Source organism: Manis pentadactyla, chromosome 14 (genome assembly GCF_030020395.1).
Source record: "Manis pentadactyla isolate mManPen7 chromosome 14, mManPen7.hap1, whole genome shotgun sequence".
In the NCBI taxonomy this organism is placed as follows: domain Eukaryota; kingdom Metazoa; phylum Chordata; class Mammalia; order Pholidota; family Manidae; genus Manis; species Manis pentadactyla.
Window position 1 is genome coordinate 87,603,154 of NC_080032.1, and position 20,612 is coordinate 87,623,765.

A 20,612-nucleotide genomic window follows, 5' to 3' on the forward strand; every position below is an offset into this window, starting at 1 on the left:
GCAATAAGGTGAATACACAGGTAATAAAGTGGAGTGACTCGTGGGAGCCAAATTCCAGTTGGGTGGTCAGGAAAGGCCACTTTGAGAAGGTGCCACTTGAGGGTAGGAAAGGAGTGGTGGGGAGGACCCGCTGTGGGGTGACTGGCAGGAGCAGAGTATTACAGGGGGGAGGAAATGACCTGTATGAAGCCTTAAGGTGGGAAGGGTTTGGTTCGGAAGCACAGAAAGGCCAGGGGGGCCAGGGCGTCGGTTCTGTGGGGTGGAGGAGGCAAGTGTGCTGGGGTTGAAATGTGAAGGGCTGTGCAGTTGTGGGTCATAGTAAGGAGTTGTTGTGGGTCATGGTGAGGAGCTGGAGTTTTTTGTGAGTGTGCTAACAGCCATTGGGAGATTTTTGCAGCAGAGAGTGAAATCTAATTTATATTAAAAAAAAAACAACAACATTCTGGCTTCTGGATGGACAGCGCATGCAGTGGAGTAAGAATAAAAGCAGGCCAGCCGATTAGGAGACTTTGAGTAGCAGAAGAAAGCCACGATGGGAGCCGGAATTAAGTGATTATGGAGACAGAGAGAAGTGGAAAATTACTGTACACAGAGTTGACAACTCGCTGCTAATTTGGATGTTGGTGATGAACAGAAGACCAAACCCAAAACTAGATATTTGCTTGAGAAACTTTGGGTTCTGAGACTCACAGAGGGGCAGGTTTGGGGGTACATAGCAAATGTTCCATCTTGATTGCATTTGAGAGCCTTTAGATGTGCATGTAGAGACAGGCAGCTGGACACACACATCTAAAGGTCAAGAGAATGATTAGACCTTGAGCCAGACCTGCAAGCACTTAAGGCTCAGGCGGCCCAGGTATAAGATTCAGGGAAGATTCACAGGCAGAGGGAAAAGGGTGTTTGGGATCAAGTCCTAGGTCATTCCAACATCAGAAATGGGGCAGAAGACATGGAGCCCACAAAGGGTGGCTCATGAGAAGGAGCAGTCCAAGAGGTAGGAGGAAAACCCAGATGGTAAAAGATCATTAATTTAAGAAAAGAATGAGGTGCAAGAAAGGATTAGAGTGTCAACTCTTTGGAATGCTGCAAAGATACAAAGTTTGAAAGGAATAAAAAAGTGACATTAGATTTGGCCAGTTGGAGGTGACTGACGACCCTGAAAACCACAATTTCAAAAGACTTGGGGCGAAGGAAACACAAGTGAAGGGTGATGAGAAGAGCGGAAAAGGTAGGGATATCACCTACCTCACAGGGCCATAGGGAGCATTTAGTGAACCCATGGATATAGGTGCCTAGCACAGTGCCTGGTGTAGAGCGAGCACTCACCCAAATTGACTGCTGTTGTCTTCACATCGTTATCCTCAGCATTAACAATGCCAGAGCCCAAGCACTTGCAGAACTGAGGTTGGATCTGGTGACTGTCGTTTGCATATTCCTACTTTCCGCAGCTCCGAGCCAGCCGCCAAGGATCATCAGTTCCGTGCGGTCCGGTTCACGCTACGTCATCACCTGGGATCACGTGATCGCGCTAGCAAATGAATCTACAGTGACAGGATATAAGGTATGTAACGGATTACTAGATTATTCCGCACACAAGGTTCACTGTTGCAAAGAGCGATTGATTCTTGTACATGTTGCTGTTTTGGCAAAACCCATTCAGCTTTCTTGTTCCAGCTGTGTGGCAGAGTCCGCTGGTAGAGCGCCATGACAGCTTTCAAGATGAGAAAGGTCTTCAGGGAATTCTAGGATAATGTTTCATCATGTGGGCAAGACAAATATAATACTGCTTTCAAGGAGAGAGTTGTTAGAATAATCCGTGCATCAAAAAGGGAGAAATAATACTTTTTTGTTTGTCAGTGGTTAAGGCAGTATTGCCCAACACGCGGCAAACTCTGATGTATAGAGTTACCTTCTGTAAATGAACAAAAAAGGAAAAAAGATTATTTCCATATATTCGCTATATCACACAGTATCACATTTTTCATTGGATGCCAAATTTTGGAAGTAATGTGAAAAAAATTTTAATTGTGAGACTTTTATTAGACTTCTTCCATATGTTGGAAAACCCTCATTTTATAACCTTTTTCATAAAAGGCACTATCTCGCCCTCTATTTTAGGCCATCTCAAAAAATAAAATTCAGGTGCTCGAGGCATATTTCTTTGGATCACCCTAAAAATAGGTGAAGTCAATTTCTGCAAATGAATTTTCCAGCTAGGATTACACATCGCTTCCTCAGATTTTTTTAATGAATAAGAGTATAAGAAATTTTTTATTCTGGTTTTAGTATTCAGGCATTGGCTCATTATTACCACTTTATGAAGTACACATACTTTGGGCCTTTTAAGGTACTTTATAGACCTGATGGCCAGCATGACGGCAAGCTGTATTCAACGCATAGACACTCTATAGAAGTCCCGATCCCCAGGGACGGAGAGTATGTCGTGGAGGTCCGTGCGCACAGCGACGGAGGAGATGGTGTGGTGTCTCAAGTCAGAATTTCAGGTAAGCTCGTCATGTCAACTAAGTACTTGTAAGTCTCAAGGACATATGGATTCTCAAGAGGAAAGGTCATGTGGATTCCCAGCGTTTCCCTAAGTAGATCTGAAATGTCAAGGATGTCCTGATACTTGAGAATCCCTTCCTTAGGAATCACAGAAGTCAATTTGCAACATACTACAAACTTGTTGATTATTTGAACATTACATCACAATTAAAAGATCAATCAAATGCATTAAAATGGTACATGATATTAGCCCATTATATAATAATACTCGAAGTCCTTTTATATCAAAAACAAATTCACTGGGCTACTTTAAATATTCTTCTAGCCTCGTTTTCCTTGTCCTACACATATTAATATACTGACAAAAAGACAGCAGACAAAAGCGCCTTCCCTTGCCATCCCTCTCAGCATATCCATGTTTTTCCTTCAAACTCTATTTCTCAAAGCATTGGCTAATTCAAAATAGATATTTGAGGCATTGATCTCTTCCCTTTATTGGATTTGTGGAATTCTCTTGTTTAAATTTTGATATTTCTCTCACCCTGTATGCATGATGTAGTTTATTCAAAATTAAAATAGAAGTGAATTTGAGAATATTGTGAGAGATTCTGAAATACTAGATGTTAAATCAAAGATGGAAATAACTTATTTAGAAAAAAAATTTGTGATTTATAGCTAAATACATGAAAATGTTGTATATTAAACTAATATCCTTCAGTGCAGTGTCCGAGTCTTTGCCAAACCATAACTATACAAAGAAACTGTAGAACAGACATTATGAGATATCAACTGTTGGAGAATAGTACCATTCTAGAATTTTCTTATTGAAGTTTAAAGTTGTTTAAAAATTGCTTAAATCATTTGTGATGAGAGGAACATGTAATGAGGGGCTTCAGACTTTCTTGTAAATTTAAATTACTAACATTGAATCTACTTTAATTTAGACATTGTTATTATACCTTTTTAGGAAACTTGGAAATTATAAAAATCTGAAAGAAAAAGAAAGTCAGTCATATTCCAAATACTCAAACTAACTAATGTTCAGTGGAATTTACTTTGTCACCCTATTTACATACATTATTTCATGTTTTAGTTTCTATTGAATATATCATGCTGTATCCTGCTTTTATCAATTAGGTTACATGAACCTTCCCCATGCCCTTCAAAATTTTATAAATATCCTTTAAAATTATACATAATATTTTATCAGACAAATTTTCACCAAAAAGTCCCTCTGTATAAATGACACTGTCAAGAGACTTAAAGACACAAGGCATAAGTCTTGAGGACAGAAAGCCAATAATGGCTCCAAAATTTTTACAAGTAGGAGACTGGCAGTCCTGGTAGAAATACAGATGTTGGAAGAAGAATTTATATTCTGTTCACTGTGTGGGAGTTTGACTTGTTCAACAGGAACAACATGGTTTCTTAAAGCATTCCCCGGAATTCTTGGTGGTTGGCAAGGAGTAATTGCTCTGTTCATAAACTCCTTGCACAAGTGAAGAAAAGCCAATTTTCATTTCTTCCACTTTTTCGACCTAAAAGAATTTGAAAAGAACTTAAAATTTAGATTTGGCACCAATCTAAGAATGAGCCTTCTGTAGAGAAAGCATTCTGACAAATACATAAACAGAACAGAAGCTCTTGCAGATACCTTCCAAAGTGGTTGGAATCATTTTATTTCTTCTGGATGAGAAGCTGAAGAAGCACAGACTCTTAGAAATCCTTTTGGAGTCATCGGTGTTGAGTTCCAGTCAGTAAGTCCTTGCACATTTCAGACTGTCGGTAAAGCGACTGAGAAATCGCTTCTCCTGCGGAAATGCAAAAAGAAGATTCAGCTGGTTATGACCTTAATAGTTGTAGAGATGCAGTGAACTCAGTTTCTTACCAGAGCTTCGTGTGCGTGTGGAAAACCAGAGAGGCACCAATCAGTCCTTGCTGACAGATGGTTGACGTCGTATCCTGCAGTAAGGCCAGATGTCTGACGAACTAGTGAATTCAGAATTGTATTCGGAAAGTAAATCTTTAATATCAAAGTACTACCTCAGACAGGTGATTCACTCATTCATTATAGCCCCAAAGCAAAGATGAATCAAGAAAGATCACATGGAACCTGTGGCCTGGCCGTGCCCTGGGGAAGCTTCCGGGAGAGGTGTGTGTCTGAATCCCCACGTGAAACCAGCAGGGGCCTTGACGGTTGTAGCTGTGGAGGTGTTTAGACATCGGTAATCATTTCCGACTCTCAACTCATTACATTAAGGAAGTCAGGCTATATTAAGTGATATTCATGAACCGTCTGTGGGGTAGAGAAAAATAGCACTGGGCTTAGAATAAGTTTCAGTTCAGTACCCAGTGTTGCCTTGTGCTAAATGGGCAAATCTGAGCCTTCGTCCTCTCATTGTAAATGAGAATATTGAGATACACTTCAACTGTGTATTGTAAGAATTAAGCAGAATAACATGTTTGCAAAGTTCCCTGGACAGAGTAGGCACTAAATACATTATAAAAAATAAAAACAATCTGCTGGACAGATATTTGCTGATGACATATTATGTCATCCAAACACGGGCTCAGAGTGTCCAGAAAACTTAGGAATAAATGAAGTAATCTTAAGTAAATCCTCTTTTTATGGCTCTCATATCACTCTCTGCATATTAATATTAGAGTTGTCCTCATTGTTAGGTGATTATATTTAAAAAGAAAAGCAGAGGTAAATTGAAATTGAAGTCAGTCTGTGTCTGTCCTTGGATAAACCAGACACGGGAAGTGGGAATCACACATAGGCCAGTCACTAGAATGCTGCTCATCAGGGTCCCCCAGAGCCTCGTGGGCTGAGTACAACTTTCACGTCGGGGTTCACAGCACCGATTCACGGAGGCTTTACTGCAGTCCACAAAGCTCTCATCTTGCAGGGCCTGATGTTCTAGACAAACTTAAAGGCAAGATACCTGTCCTCTGCTAGGACTGCGGAAGGATTTGTCCCACTACTACTGGTACTAGAAATAGGCATAGAAATGTGTCTCCTATTTTAGGGAAGCCTATGCAAAAGAGACCCTCTGCAAATGAATAGCCATGACGTCCACTGCATGATGGAGTAAGCCCTCTAGGTTCCATTGTCCCACCACATTGTGTCCCACCATGACCTTGAGCGTGATATTAAATCAGCAAAAGATCATTGGCTCAGTTTATGTAAAAGAAGAACCGAGAGAACTCAGTGGGCTTTGTGGGGAAGACATAACTGCCTGCTTCCCTTAGTCTGGATTTCTTTTGATTAAACTTAAACTTGTAAGGAAAGTTATCTGTCAAGACCAATTAGTTTTCCTCCTACCCTTTATCATCAGTACTCCAAAATGCTGGCTGTTCTCCCAAAAGCATAAAGAGGCAAAGCTCTGAACAAGCAGGTGGGTTTGGGGGGAGGTGGAGATGCAGGGAACAGCCTGCCTTCATCTCTAAGTCAACCCAATGGGCTGTGTATCTGTCGCTCCTGAAAATGTCCAGGAAGTTGGAGTCACAGATGTGTGTAGTTGGCACCCAGCCGAGCACTAAGGAGGAGCCACTGACCTGGACCCCAGATACACACATTCTTGAACTTCCTCTCTGGCTCCACTTGCTGTGCCTTTGCCTCATACACTGCCTGGGGAAAGACAAGGATGGGATGGTGGAGGGAATAACTGAATGCTTGTTTTATGAGTAAGGCAAATTAGAATAGGCATCTGAAGTCCCCAGTCTAACTTTAATGAAGGGTGAGAAAAACCAGTCCTGGTGGTACTCCGGCGCGTCCCACGGAGGCAGGGCTCTCCGCCCCGGTGGGCAGGCTCTGTCAAAGCCGGTTGCAAAGATGATCTGATAAGCTGGCTCAGGTTGTTAATCACAAATAAAGAACCTGAATGTTATTTGTTAAAGTTTATGTATAAGTTGAGGAAAAATCTAAACCCATGAAATCCATTATATGTATCTTGCACATTTTATGGAATAGGACCCAAATACTGATATCTGGGTCTCTTCTGTCTCATCCCAAGCTCAGTGTGTTCTCATTAAATGTTCCTAAATAAGAGTTTTTTTCAAATGAGCAAACTGTATTTCAGATTTCAAATTCACAATTATCAGATGGCTTTCACTGTGCGTTTGAAACTTTTTTTTTCCCCATTTAATTTTCACAAATACCCTGCTATGTAAGTATTACGTTCACCATTTTACAGATAAGGAAATGGAGGCTCTGAGAGGTGACGTACCTTCTGACAGGTCACTCCCCTCACGTAAGTGAGGACGGCCTGGACTCTGCCTCTTCAGGCTGATGACCCTGCTCCTGTGGAAACACCACTGTGCATTTCTAAACAAGTAGGGAAGCCAGTTCAAAATGGCCTCATACTGTCTCATCTTGCTGTCAAATTATGTCAAAGTTAGGTGATTTGAGCGTGTGTTTATGGGCTAATAGGCAGTTAGAAATGACTTTGACATTTCCCAGCAAGTAATTGGTCATCGCTCCATTGGAAATGCCCATTCCTTTCTCAAAGAGGAAGCGAGCCCTGGTAATCTAGCATTTTCTGACTGGGCAAGGGCCAGAGTCAACAGCGAGGAAAGGATACAACTGCCAGAATAAGCTGCCAGCAAACCACGTACCTCTGCCAAAAAAAAAAAATTGGTTTTGCCTGGCATTTAGGTTCATAATTGCCAAGCAAGTGGGAGCAGCAAGATTAGTGGGTTTCACCAGTTTGAAAAACCCATCAAAACCGCTGTCACTTACATGTTCAAGCTTTAATCTGTATTTATAAACTATTATCAACTATGATTACCATAAATAAGGGGAAATATAACAAATATGTTTGCAAATTTTATGGTGCGATGCTTGATATTCTTAAATACGTTATGGTCTGCTCAGAATCATAGACTCATGGCCACAGTAGGAAGCTTAAGACTTATAACACTGAACCCTACCATTTCCCAGAAGAAAAACCCACATTCTTGACAAGTAAAATGACCAAAGATCACACCAGCTTCAGAGCCACATCTTGAGTCCAAATATTCTCTTTTGCCCAAACTTATACAACTAACTATTAACTGAAGTGGAAACAGGCCTTCAGCTGTCTTTGTTCTTCTCCTCATAGCTTAGTATTTTGCTATTTCAAAGACGCACAGAGAGATAAAAATATCAGAAACAAAATAAAGCAGCTGATATACACAGACACTGTCATAAAATTGATATCCAACAAAAAAAAATCAACTGTAGAGAAAGTCTGCTGTAAGTAAAGATCAAATTCATTTTATTTTCTGATCTCTTTTGCTTTATTTCACAGAAACCCTTAAGACCAGCTGGGATGAATACACACATACTTTATTGTCGGCAGGTAGTAAATGCTATAATGATTTATTTAAAGTCAAAAACTCTCTCTGTACTTTTCCTTAGAAACCTATTTGAGGCAAACCCAACTTTCTAAAAAGCTACCTCCTTTCATTTTTAATGAGCATTTGATAATTTATAAAAATAATGATTTTGACATATGGCCTAAGTGAAATGTTAACAGGAACGTCACTGAATTGCAGGAGTTCTGTTGCAAGTTTTATGCCAGTTTCTAGGCAAGTAAAAATCTTTTCTACTTTATAAGTTTGTAAGTTTTATACCTCGGCTCCATTCTGTACTCTCACTGCTGATAATGTTTAGAAAGGAAGACAAATGGACTGGGAACCAGATCAGTTGGGGGCATCATGCACGAGAAAATGTGCAAGAAGAGACAAAGATAGGAAGGAAATTCCAGAAGTGAATCAACCAAAGATTCTTTTGTCTCAGATATTTTGTAAAGTCCCAGTGGTCAAATTTTAAAATACTCATTTTGCCTCAATGGCTTCATATTGACCAAGCATTAAGCTCCATGAAAAAATTGGATTGTGTGAATTTTTTTTTAGTTGTCTTTGTCAGAAACTTTACCCATACATTATGTTACAGGATCTAAAAATGAGAAACATCACTTCCTCCTTTAACCTTCATCTTTACCCCTTTCTGCCACAAAATTTAAGAAAGTAAGTACCATTTTCTCACCTAATCCTCACAAGTCAGTGGGGAAACAGACACAAATAATTTGCTGAGGGGTGCACAGCAAGGAAAAGATAGACCCAGAATTTCCATCTGGTTAGGCTAACTCCAGAAACTCAGCTCTTAACCACTACTTTATCATTTTTTTCAGACTAAATCCTTAGGATTGATTGAATTTGTAAAATGACAAACTCCCACCAGGACTTTCTCTACAAATATATCAGGTCAGAATGCTGACCTTAGATAGACCCAGCCACAGTAGTTTATTAAATTTCTTAGCTTGTTTTTCTTTATGTACTCATTGCTGGGCCAATTCCAGATCTTGAAGAAAATATAACCATACATATTTGTGTACTCCACCCAAAAAAAAAAAAAAAAGGGTAGCTTCTGGTCTTACAGATTCTGACGCTGCACCCATCCTGAGTGGCTGCAGTGATGGCTCATAAAAATGGCTCCAGTACAATGACTGGTCTACAGAAATAAATATGCTTTAGGTATCCAGTAGCTAAATAGATCTCTTGCTTTTCTTATCTTGGTTAGCCTCAAGCTATTGGGAAAGAAGGTACAAGTTGAGGGAGACAAGGTAAAGTTGTGAATAATTCAGGTGAGCAATTACCTGGCACATACTTTTCCAATTACCAAAATTACATTTTTCCAAAGTTGTGGACAGAACATTACTCGTGACATGTTCCTTGTCAGAAAACTTCCCATAGTCAACAAATCTGGGGGATAAGGATTTTTCTTTGTTGTTTTTGGTGATTTTCAATGTGCATTTGCACTTTTTATTTGAAATGTGCTCCCTTTTTCCCCAGAACCCTTTGCTTCTGGATCCATAAAGCCAGAAGGTGCTAGGCCTCCTGAGGGTGAGAGTTGACATTTCCTTTAGCGGCCCTGCCTCCTTGGCCACAGGGCTGGGCTGAGGGATGGGCACCTGTTCCAAGCCAGTTCAATCATAGAAGCCCACTAACTCGGCCACAGCTATTGGACTGGGAATGGAATCTCTCCTTGGGAGTTTTTCTCACTGGAGTTGGGGTAAAAGTAAATCACCTCCTGGCTCTTGAGAATATATGTTTGTGAGCTGGGAACTCTTGTCCATCTGCAAGGGAAGTCAGTCTGTGAACGTGAGGCAATACACAGGCAGAAGAGATGGACGCCAGAGACCTGGAGGACACCGGGCCAGTTCTCTGGTTCTGCTTGTCCCGCAGCAGGACACTGGCCTTTTCTCAGTTGGGTTCCTGTTACAGAAAACCAGAGATCCCCACTGCCACGGCCAGAGGAGATACCACGTGAGCTGTCCTACCGCAGGGAAGGTCCATGTGCCTGCCCAGGGTTCATAGGTGAAAGGACGTTTTAGGAACACTGTGCTCCGAAAGGCCGCATCTGTGACTGGGGAGCAGTGATATGTGTACGTCTCAGGTGTGAGTGATGTGCGTCAGACACCTGCTCGTGTGTTGTTCTGCACTGCTTTCTTCCCCAACTACTTTTCAAAAATACAGTGCAGGTCTGTAGCAAGAGACATCAAACGTAGTAGGAATTGCTACCACTTAGGGAGTTTTCTATTAGCTCTACATTTTCTGAAGTGCTTTGTAGAAGGCAGCTGTTTTCAAACTGAAAAGCAGAGCCCACCTGTGTCAGGAAGTGATGGGCTTGGGCGGGTACAGGGACCAGCATGAGCAGAGAGGAGGTAAAAATCAGGTAGTTTCCTGCCCCGGGCCCGTCTTTGAGTAAAACACCCCCTCCATCCTCATTCAGTAATGGGCTTCCACATAGGGTTGCTTCTGAAGACAGGCTGCGCTGCTAAAATACCTGTAAGAACCGTTGATAGAGCTCTTGATTCTCACACTGAAACCGTGAGACATATCATCCCTGTTTGTAGTGGAAGGAACTAAGCCTTGAGAAGATAAAGAACATGCTCAAGATCACCCAGCCTGTAGGAAGGGGAAGCAGGATTTGGACGTGGCTGTCCTCGCCTGGCCCCACAGCGCGTACTCTTAGCTGCCCACGCTTCCCTTCCCAGCGGCCCTTACGACTGCAGGACAGAAGCCTGCTCGCTGGCCCTCACATTTGCCTGTTCAGTCTGTTAAACAGAAGACTAAGCACAAACCTGTGGTCGGACGGGTAGTCGGAACTGACCAGATGCTGTCACCTACCCAGGGCAGCCATGCAACACGCTCAGGGGAAGGCCGGGCCCCGTATGGAAGGTTTGAGCTCCTGCTGAAGAATTCAGAGGAGGGTTTGAAGGGAGCTCATTGGTTCTGCATTAATTTCTGTTTCTGAGGTGGGAACATGAGGAGCAAAGACTAACCAGGGTTGTGGGCGCATGAGGGGAGGGGAGCTGAACGACTGGGTATCCTAGTCATAGGCGGGAGTGTGGGCTGGGTTTCATTGGTGACACATTGGGGTGACCCCTCACCGAAGGGGTTACAGCTGCTGCCTGACCTTGGGAGTGTCTTCATTTGAGTTTTCTCTGGCATTTTCTGTGTCCATCATACTAACCTGAATAAAGACAGGCGACTTTGTTCTTTTCCTATCTGAGCTGATTTCCACTCTTTCAGCTCCAGACTGACAGACTTTTACTCTTTCACTTCCCTAAATTTGCAGCTATCCCAGCAAGAGTCCTATTGACTCAACACATTTCAACAGCCAACACCCACTGATGTGTGCCTATGACAGTGTACAGTAAGCATGCTCCTGGGCAGCAGGGAGCCAACCAGGTCATCAGAACACACTCTTCCCTGAGCCCTGGGCCATTTAGCAACACTTTGAAAGGATCCGTAGTGACATTTAACCAAGACAAGATGACCAAGCAGTAAAATAAATGCCTTTCCGATGTGGATTTTTAATATCTCCCTGATAGGAAAAGAAATAACAATTTCCCAAGGAACAGCACTACAGGAATGGGTGACCCCCTTCCTGGCTTCAGGGCCCTGAATGTTGGAGAGACGTTGCAACATGAGAGAATATGAAATGTAAAGAAATCTCAGAGGTTCCCCTGAAGGCCACAGTGGTTTCCTCGTCTGCTTCCTTAAAGCCTCTCATCCCACCCATGTGTTTTCTTCCCCCACCTTGTGCTCTATAATCAGAAAAGGCTCAGAGCTTAACAGCCAGAACAAGTATTCCTATTATAATGTTACGGGGTGAGTACTCGCCACATGCTGCCCTTGGTGTTAGTCTACACAGCTGAAGATCAACTTTGTATATAAGTCTGTCCTAAAGTTGATCACAATCTAGAAGTAGAACAGTCGTAAACATGAAAGGGACACCACGAGGAGAAAATTCTAGGATTATGGCTGCATCAGCAATAGCCAAGCAGTGACAACTCGGATTGGATCATGGCGTCCCAGTGTAAGCATCAGAGAAGAGATCTGTAGTAAAAACTGACTACAATGGTTCTCTACATATCATAAAACCTGCAGATTGTTACAGCACTTCTTAACTTTAAATTGAGATTTCCCCTCTCAATAAGTAACTCCTTCAGCAGGAATCCTTCTGGAAGGAAATAATAAATCTGGGCAGTGTAGGTTAAAGAAAATCAAGAAAATCCAGTGGAAAAGACAAAGTCCTTTAAATTGCATTTGCGTGTGTTCTGACAGGGGAAAATGAGTCACAGGATTGATGATTTGTTCATGTTTGACATTCAATAGATAAGTGAAAAGCAAAATACGTGTTTACTACATGCCATATAAGTACTAAAATTATGCTTGACAACAATATTATGACATACATTTCATTAGATATAAAACCAACATATATTGAAAACTCCTCACAAATAGAGATCCCACATTTAAAATGACTTTAAATAGTAATTCAGTCAGGTCTGTAATTTGTGCTTGGAATGTGGGAGAGAATTGAAGATGGAGACCACAGTTACATAAGCCTGAGTCATCAGAGAAATTAAATATAACACACATACACATGAAGCATTTATTTAAAATAAATAAAATATCCTGATATTGAAGCCACAAATTATGAAATTGTGTCTGGTTTTCATACTAACACCAAAACTTCAAACTGGCGTACAACTGACTACATTTCTTTCCGCTGCCACAGTGTGAACTGAGCCGACCCACAGATTCAAGCTCATACGTGAATGTGTCCCCATCACTGATGTAATTTGTGGTCCAAGGACAAATCAACACAGGGACCCCACAGTCATTCTCAGGCAAAGGGCTTCAGGACGGGCCACTTAACTCAGATCAGACACTGAAGACTACTGTTCTTCTGTGTGATTGAGGTTTATCATTGGTCACTGTACCAGAGTGAAATCATTTGTGGGCTGTGACGTATTTTTTTAAATATCTGTATAGAAAAATGGAATAAACTACAAGAATGTGAAGGTTCCTTGAAACAGCTTGGGTGCTGTTTTCCTACATTCCTTGCTTATTTTCCTTTGGTGTATTTGCCTTAACACACTAAGTGAGGGTGTAGTGTCATTGTGCATTTCTCGAACGGGTTCCCTTCCAGAGCCGTCTGCAGAAGGCGGCGGAGGCAGACAGAGCCGCTGAAGCCAGGTTAATCTGAGGTCTCATCCTGGCCGGGCCCTCTCGGCAGCAGCCGCAGTGGCATTTTACCTGAATCGGAATTACAAAACCTATAAAATCAGGTTCTTAGGATCCACCATCATGGGCCATTGTACTAATGTCACAATGTCTACAAATGGCCAACAGAGTGTCTGCTTGTGGCTAGACAATAAATAGCAGCCGTCACAGTCGTGATGCGCGTCATTGTTAGTGACATGTTATTGCTCAGCGTCTGCATTAATGAGTCTGGCAGCCGCTTCTTGAGGACCACGTTCATTTCCCTCCCTCTTCTGCCCTTGCTTTGTGATGCTCAGCACCCTGCTGAATTCGTAGAACCCCCTTATCTGTGTCTGATAACGCTTTTTTTCCTCAAGTTTTCCATGCAGCACTGAACACTGCTGACAGGGCAGTAGTGAAGCACAGATATGCAGATAAACACAGACTTTTTTCCACTGTACAGGGAGCATGAACATGCTTTTAATGACCAGAGATGCAAGAGAAATGCCCTGAATTTTCCTGAATATCAAAGGAATATTCCAAAGAAAGGGCTGTTTTAAGCCACTGTTGATACAGTAGATAATATTGTTTTAAGTTTTCAACTAAATGTTCAACTGCGCAAATCTGTTACATTTACACGCTGATGACTCGTTTTTAGCCCGTCATTTACAGCCGTGTGCTCACTGAAGACGGTGCGACGAGTGGAAGGGAAGGGTCTGCTTTCTTGGTCACACTTCTCAGCCCTTTCTCAGCAATTCCAGTGAGGGCAGGATCTGCACCCTTTAACCGCCTTGACCACAGGAAGACCTCTTCTACATGTAATTAGCCTAAGATGTAACATACATCTATTGCCTCTTACATCATTTTCCTTTTTAACTCACAGCATCATCTCAGGGCAGTTGTTCCTTAGATAAATATTTGAATACATGATTGACTATTATCAAACACACAGTTCTCAAGTCATTGTGTACAAGCACCTAGAAGTCTTCAAACCAACCGGGTATGAAATGATACAAAATATATCCAGTGTACCTATGATGTCATTATCCTAGGTAACATGACTAGTATTTTTACTGCATCTCTTTATCTTATATTTTTAGCAGCTTACCTGTGGTTTTCTTGCTTATTCATGTTACTTGACCTATTATTACCTTCTGGTTGGAATCTGGACCATAGGGAAAATAAGCATTTTTGGTCTTATTATCTTAAATGGTTTACAGGATCATGTATAAACCATCCACATGCTCTCACACATAATTCATCAGATGTTTTTGTTCTCCTTCAATCATGTAGGAATAGAAATGTGTTTGGATTTGTTTTTGTTTTTTAGAGGAGCCACTTGGTTTTCAGGCCTGTGTAATCTGGTCTTCTCCCCAAAACAGGGTAAGTGAGAAGTCGTGGCTGTTACCAGGGAAATAAAGTGCCCATTTTGGTTTCCTTTGTAGGCGTCTGCACCCTGTCACCAAGTCTTCTCGTCTTCCTGCTGCCCACCCTCGGCATCCTTGTCTCCCTGGGATTCTGAGTGTGGTGTGACCGCCGCTGTTCCCAGCCCAGCTCAGAGGACACCCTACATCCCTGTGGTGACAACCGTTCCTTCCAATCCCTGCGGCTCTATCCTAAACCAGACAACTCGTACTCCGACTATCCCACTGATTTACAACCCACATTAGGACTGAGGCATTCAGGAACCCCTTCCTCCAAAGGAATAAACTTTTAAAGGGATATAAAGTGATTTTTAACTCGTTCCAATATGCCTTATAAACCACTCAACCTGATTCTGTGGCAGTTGCATGATTTATCCAGTGGGGCAAGGTACCGTGTTCAATTCAATACTATAGGATATAGAATGAACGAAAAATCACCCTACACAGGTGCTTTCCATTTAATAACAAGTTGTGAAATGTAATAGAGGTTGAAATGTTGATCGTATGTGGTCCGTGTAAGAGTAACAGTCTCTTGTGCTATCTTCTCTGTTTTGGGTCCTGCATATTTTCGAATGGCCCCTATTATCCATGTTTTGAGGTTTCTTGAAAAACACCATAGAGTATAACCGAAACATTTTGACATAAATTCAATTCCTAAATCATTGTGTTGATGAGTGGAAAGATTCTGAACACCACATGCTAGAACTTATTTTCACTATTCTTATTTTGGAAAGAAGTGATTTTCTAAATATTTGATTTTCATAATCAGTAATACTTTGAAGTTAGGTTTTGAATAGTAAAGTGAACATACCATATGAAGGTTGGTTTTCTTTTTTTTTTCTTTTGTATTCTACTCTGAAGTTACTTTATGTGTTTCTTATAATCATTTTCAAACCTCAGAAATCACAGCCCTTATCCAGAGTATCATCGTATTGCTGTCTTTATTCATATGTGGAATGATGGATTTTGAAAAGTAGAGAGAGTATTACATTCTGAGATGTGACAAGTCTTTGCCCAGGTAGGAATAAATGACAGTTCCGTGAATATCAGAATTTTCTAGTGGTGGTTCTAGTATCATTTTTTTGTGTGCTTCATTTCTAAGTAAAATCTTTTTTTAATGAAGGTATGGGATCAAGAAATCACCTGTAGGTTGAAAAAACTGCAGTGTTAATTCTTTTTTTAATTTAGTTTTAAACTCATTTTCCCGCTTTGATGCAATACTGAAAACTGGCTAAAAATACCAAATCAATATGTTGCTAATGGTACTTTAAAGAGTATGCAAAACTGGAAGGCCAGGAGGAGCCAAATAATGTGTCTGCCCAACGTTTTCTCCCAGGATTTGGTGCTTTAGGTTTTCATAAGTTCTGAAAAGGAAGACACACATTTCTTCATTCTCCACGGTGTGCATGGAAACGTGAGTGTGGATGCGAAAGAAATCCAGTAACAAAGGATTAGCTGGCCCATGAAATAGTGCAATGTCTGATGCTTCAAGAGGTATAATCCTATTTTATTAGCACAAACTTGCTAGCTGATTAGAGATAGAGTTTATCTTTTTAGAAAGGATACCTTATAGGTTCATAAAAAAGAATATTTACAGGAAGCAAAATAGATCTATTACTACTTTAACCCCCTTTCTTTAATTTGTATAATTTTTGTACTATATATCTATGTGTAAATGTTTAGAGCTTTCATTATGAAAATATCAATAAATATGTCATTAGTTTACATTCAACTCTTTGTTATAAAATGAAACTTTTTAAAAATAAGTGAAACGGATGATTTCCCAGTAGAAGTGTGTCAACAGTCTTAAGATCATTCCCAAATTTCATAAAATACTTAGTTCTTTGAAAAAGAAACCAAGTCTCTTCATACTCTAGGGAAACTAATACTCTGTAATCTTTCTGTACCAATGTTTACGTTTCACTGTTTCACTTTGAGTTTTTTTTTTTCTTTTGCTATGTGACCCATGTTGGGCATTTTTATATAATCAACAACAACTAAATCTTTTGCCAAATGCATGCTTGCCCTTTGTTTTCTAATGTATGGTAATGAAGAGCAAAACTGGTTCAATTTTGCATGAAATGATTCTGAAAGATAAAAAGAAAACAGACTTTGGGGGTTGTTTGTTTAATTTTAAATTTGTGACAGAGATAGGTAGGTTAAAATTCCTCATATGCTGATAATGCAAGGTTTCATTTCCTCATACAGCTGTACAAATTTGACTGGGACCATCAGTTTTAAACTGTTGTCAAGCTTATTAATGTATCATCTGCTTTAAGACACAAGATTCTTCATTAGACTTTATATAGATAGAGACATATCTGTTGTTTCTTTGTATTTCAGGAAAGGTGATAGTAGTTTTATTTGATACTGATAAATATTGAATTGATTTTTTTAGTTATTTTTTATCATTTTTTCAATGGAGTAGTATAGGACTGTGCTTTGTCCTTTTTATGAATGAAAACAAATTATAAAGAAATAAATGTCTTACTGTTACCCAAGAAATAACAACTGTCCTTTCAATTTACCTAAAGTTGAAAATTCATTTTCAAAGGTTTTCATTATAAGCTCAATAGCACAGAATAAATATTACTTGTTAATCAACAAATCGTGTGAAGGGTTCTACAAAACGTACACGCACACACTTAAGGACCCATGCGCACGAGCTTGCTTGCATTCCTACATTGAAATAAGGTCATGGGGTCAATAACTTCAATTTATGGAAATGTCAGGGAATATCATTGGATTTAATGCTGGACACTAAATAAAGCAAGCTGTTAGATGCTAAAAAAAAAAAATAGTAGAAATAAATAAGAGACTACTTTAACCCTAATTGAGGCGATACTATGATAGAAGAATTTTCACAAAAGCATGACTCCACAGACAGAATCGTGGCACAGTGAAAGCCTTCTCTGAGTCCTGGGCTAGACAAAGCCCAAAATTTAGGATCACAGAGCTTCCTGTGAGCCTTATAATTTCCTGTGTTCGGCTGTGATTTCACCTCAGCATTGTGACCTCCCTTCCTGTTTGGGACTTGCTCCCGCCTTGGGTCCTGGTCTCTCTTTTGGACCCTTCCTCTGCTTCTCACCCTATGGATTAGATCACTTCCATTCTAATATTTCGCTTTTTGTATTTGACCTTGGACTGACCCTAGCTCTAATTCCCCAGACTTTGGGAAATGAAAGTTTTCCTTCTGGGAGAGCGTTTTCCAGGTTCCTGGCTTTGAAACCTGGTGGCCCATCAGCATTACCTGACAGTTTGAAAAAATAAAATAGATTCTATGGGCCCCAGTACAGACTTACCAGATCAGAATCTCTGTCCTTTCAGGTTGCTCAGGAGTGTCTGACAGGGAAAAAGGTTGGAGAATCACAGATTTTCATGATTACTGCAAGCTAGATGTACTGTTATTTTTAACTGAATCAACAAGATCAGCCTCATGTATATGCATTTAAATATCTTAAAGAAAAAAGAGTCCATTCTCTTGGCTTGTCTAAAATGCAAATTTTCTCATGACCTTTCTTATCTTTTAGTTCCGTATCTTAAGTGCCAAATCACTGTACATTTTTTGTTTAATAAAAATATCCCCTAATTAGTTTGTATCTAAAATCCAAGCAGCATACCAAAACACATTTCAGAAGGTTTCTTCTCTAAAAAAAAATGTGGATTTCCTTTATTTTTTTTTCTTCTTGTGACTTGGAAAGTTAATTAAATTTTAATACTTGATTTCTTGAGTCTATAATCTCCTGAAGGTCATTAATAAAATGATTGATGACAGGTACCCCCACCTCGAATTTCAATGTTTATTATTTTTTTTTTGAGAATGGAAACAGGGTGGTTTAAAATGAGTGGACTTTAGAATCAGTTCATGGGAGACCAGGATTAAGTGTCTACATTTTTATAATATTTCAGAAACGGGTTTCCCTTTTTAGTTCCTAGTAATAAATCGGTGCTCGGGGTGCTGTGTACGGCACCTGTGGTGCCGCTCCGCATTTGGCTGAAGAAAATGCTGTCGGGCTCACCCGAAGGCAGAACTGAAGGGAAGGAGCGTGGTCCTTACCTGCCCTGTGTCCTCAGTCAGGCTTCTTGGGTCTGATGGAAGTGGCCTTGCGGGGAGGACTGACACCTCCAGGGGTTCAGTTGTCTGAGATTCCTAGGGCGGTCCCAACAAAGGCCACAGACTGAGTGGCCTCAAAAGGCAGAAACTTATTCTCTCATTGTCCTGGAGCTGGAAGTCCCAAATCAAGGTGTAAGCAAGGTGGCCTCTTTGCTGGCCGTTCTGGGGGAGGATGTGTTCCCTGCCCCTCCCCTGGTTCCTCGTGGGCGTGTGCAGTCCCGCGCCCCTTGACTTGCAGCTGCATCTCCCCATCGCTGCTTCCGCGGTCACACGGCATTCTCCTTGTATGTCTTCCCGAATTTCTCCTTCTAAGGGAACCAGTCACTGAATTAGGGCCTGTTCTAATCCAGTAGGACTTCATCTTAACTCGATTATATCCGCAAATACCTATTTCCAGGTAAGGTCGCATTCGCAGATGTCAGGTGGATATGAATCTTGTCAGGACGCTCTTCAACCCAGTACACGTCTCCTTTTCTCTTTTTAGGACCTGCAATGCCCCGCACTTAACACTGGCGAGGACGTGACTGAAGTACCGCTCTAAGCATTACGGTGATAACGGGCGATGATGGATGAATCTCGGGTGTGTTATGCTAAGATTCAAAGGCTAGGATCCCATTTACTTCTGGAAAAGGCAAAACTCCGGAGACAGAGAACAGGTCTTAAGAGTAGGGGAGGGTTTGACTACAAAGGGACAGTATGAGGGTCCCTTGGGGTGATGGAACTGGTGGTGGTGACTCACATCCATGCATTTGTCAAAACTCATAAAACTGTAAAGCATGGGGATAAGTTTTACTGTATGTCCTTTTTAAAAAACCTTTTAAAATGCAGTTATGAAAAGATCCTGGGCGCTGGGTAGACCTACAGTCATACTCTCACTCTCTCAGTAATGATGAGACGGACCTTGCGCAGGTGTTGTGTCATTTTGAGGAGAAGGTGCCTTTTCCATAAAATGAGGATGACACTCCTGAGTCACTCAGAATTGTTTCTGTTGCAAAGTGATAGACACTCAACTCAAATAAGTTTAAGGGAAAAAAAGGAATTTATTGACTCAAGTAACGGGATTTGGAAGGTGGACTCGGAGAGGGCTTGCATGATACCCCCAGGAACTCTCTCCACCTGTGCTCCTGCTCCTCTCGGTGCCTGGGCTCCCCTCTCAGGCAGGCAGCCTCCTTGGGCAGGAATCCTGGGCACCGTCAGTGCCAGGCCTGCTTCCCCTTGACCCATGGTCCACAAGTGACGCTGTCTTTCTGGCCTAGTACATGTACCAAATCTCGTTATGGACTTAGATTATCCCCAGGAGTTCGGTGTATTTTATTAGCCATCTTGAGCCCCCTGACCACCCTTCTGCATAGCTGGGAGGTGTCAGAGACAATGGACTAGGAATTCCCAGCAGGGCCACATGGAACTGAGAAAGGGGTGCTTCCCCTAAAAGAAACAGCAGGTGCTGCTAAGAGAAGGAGGGTGTTGGACTGACAAAAACATTCCCTACCCCACTCCCTCTTCCTAAAGTTCTATGAGGATGTAAAAAAGATGCCAGAGTTAAAGTGCTGACATAGAGTGAATTCCCAGCAACACTTAGTTTCCCCTTCTACCATTACTTTTCCCTGGACATATGCATTTATTCATCAATGTATTTGTTTTTATACTTTATTATAATGGTTTACCTCCGTTTAACTCCACGTCCATATCCTCCCAGGCCTGCAGTGTCATGTACTCAGAGTTCATCCCTTTAGTGCACCTTCTTCATTTTATTTACATATGTGTTATTATATGAATAATAGTATCATTCTAGTTGGTTTTTTTACATAAATTGTACTTCACTACGTATTTTATTCTGTTTCCCTGCTTTTTAAATGAACATCATTTTTTCCTAAGCTGTTCAGATGCTCTATTTAGGTCTAGTTTATTCCACTAGGAACAAAATTACTCCTTTTATTGTGTGTCCTTCCTTCATTCCCATTCTGTTTTGAAATCTCCTCACTAGAGACAGGGTTAAGCAAACACCCTTTTACAAGGTTTCATTA

General features: G+C 41.0%; 1 protein-coding gene across 3 annotated transcripts in view; it reads left to right on the forward strand.

Moving 5' to 3' along the window:
• Window positions 1–17,272, forward strand: part of CNTN1 (contactin 1) — a 263,071-nt gene extending 245,799 nt beyond the window's left edge. For all 3 annotated transcript variants that reach the window (XM_057491253.1, XM_057491252.1, XM_057491251.1), the window contains 3 exons: window positions 1,449–1,561; window positions 2,348–2,504; window positions 14,496–17,272. In XM_057491253.1, coding sequence (XP_057347236.1) covers window positions 1,449–1,561; window positions 2,348–2,504; window positions 14,496–14,572 — 347 coding nt within the window. In that variant the 3' untranslated portion in view covers window positions 14,573–17,272. The remainder of the gene's footprint in view (window positions 1–1,448; window positions 1,562–2,347; window positions 2,505–14,495) is intronic.
• Window positions 17,273–20,612: the final 3,340 nt, after the last annotated feature.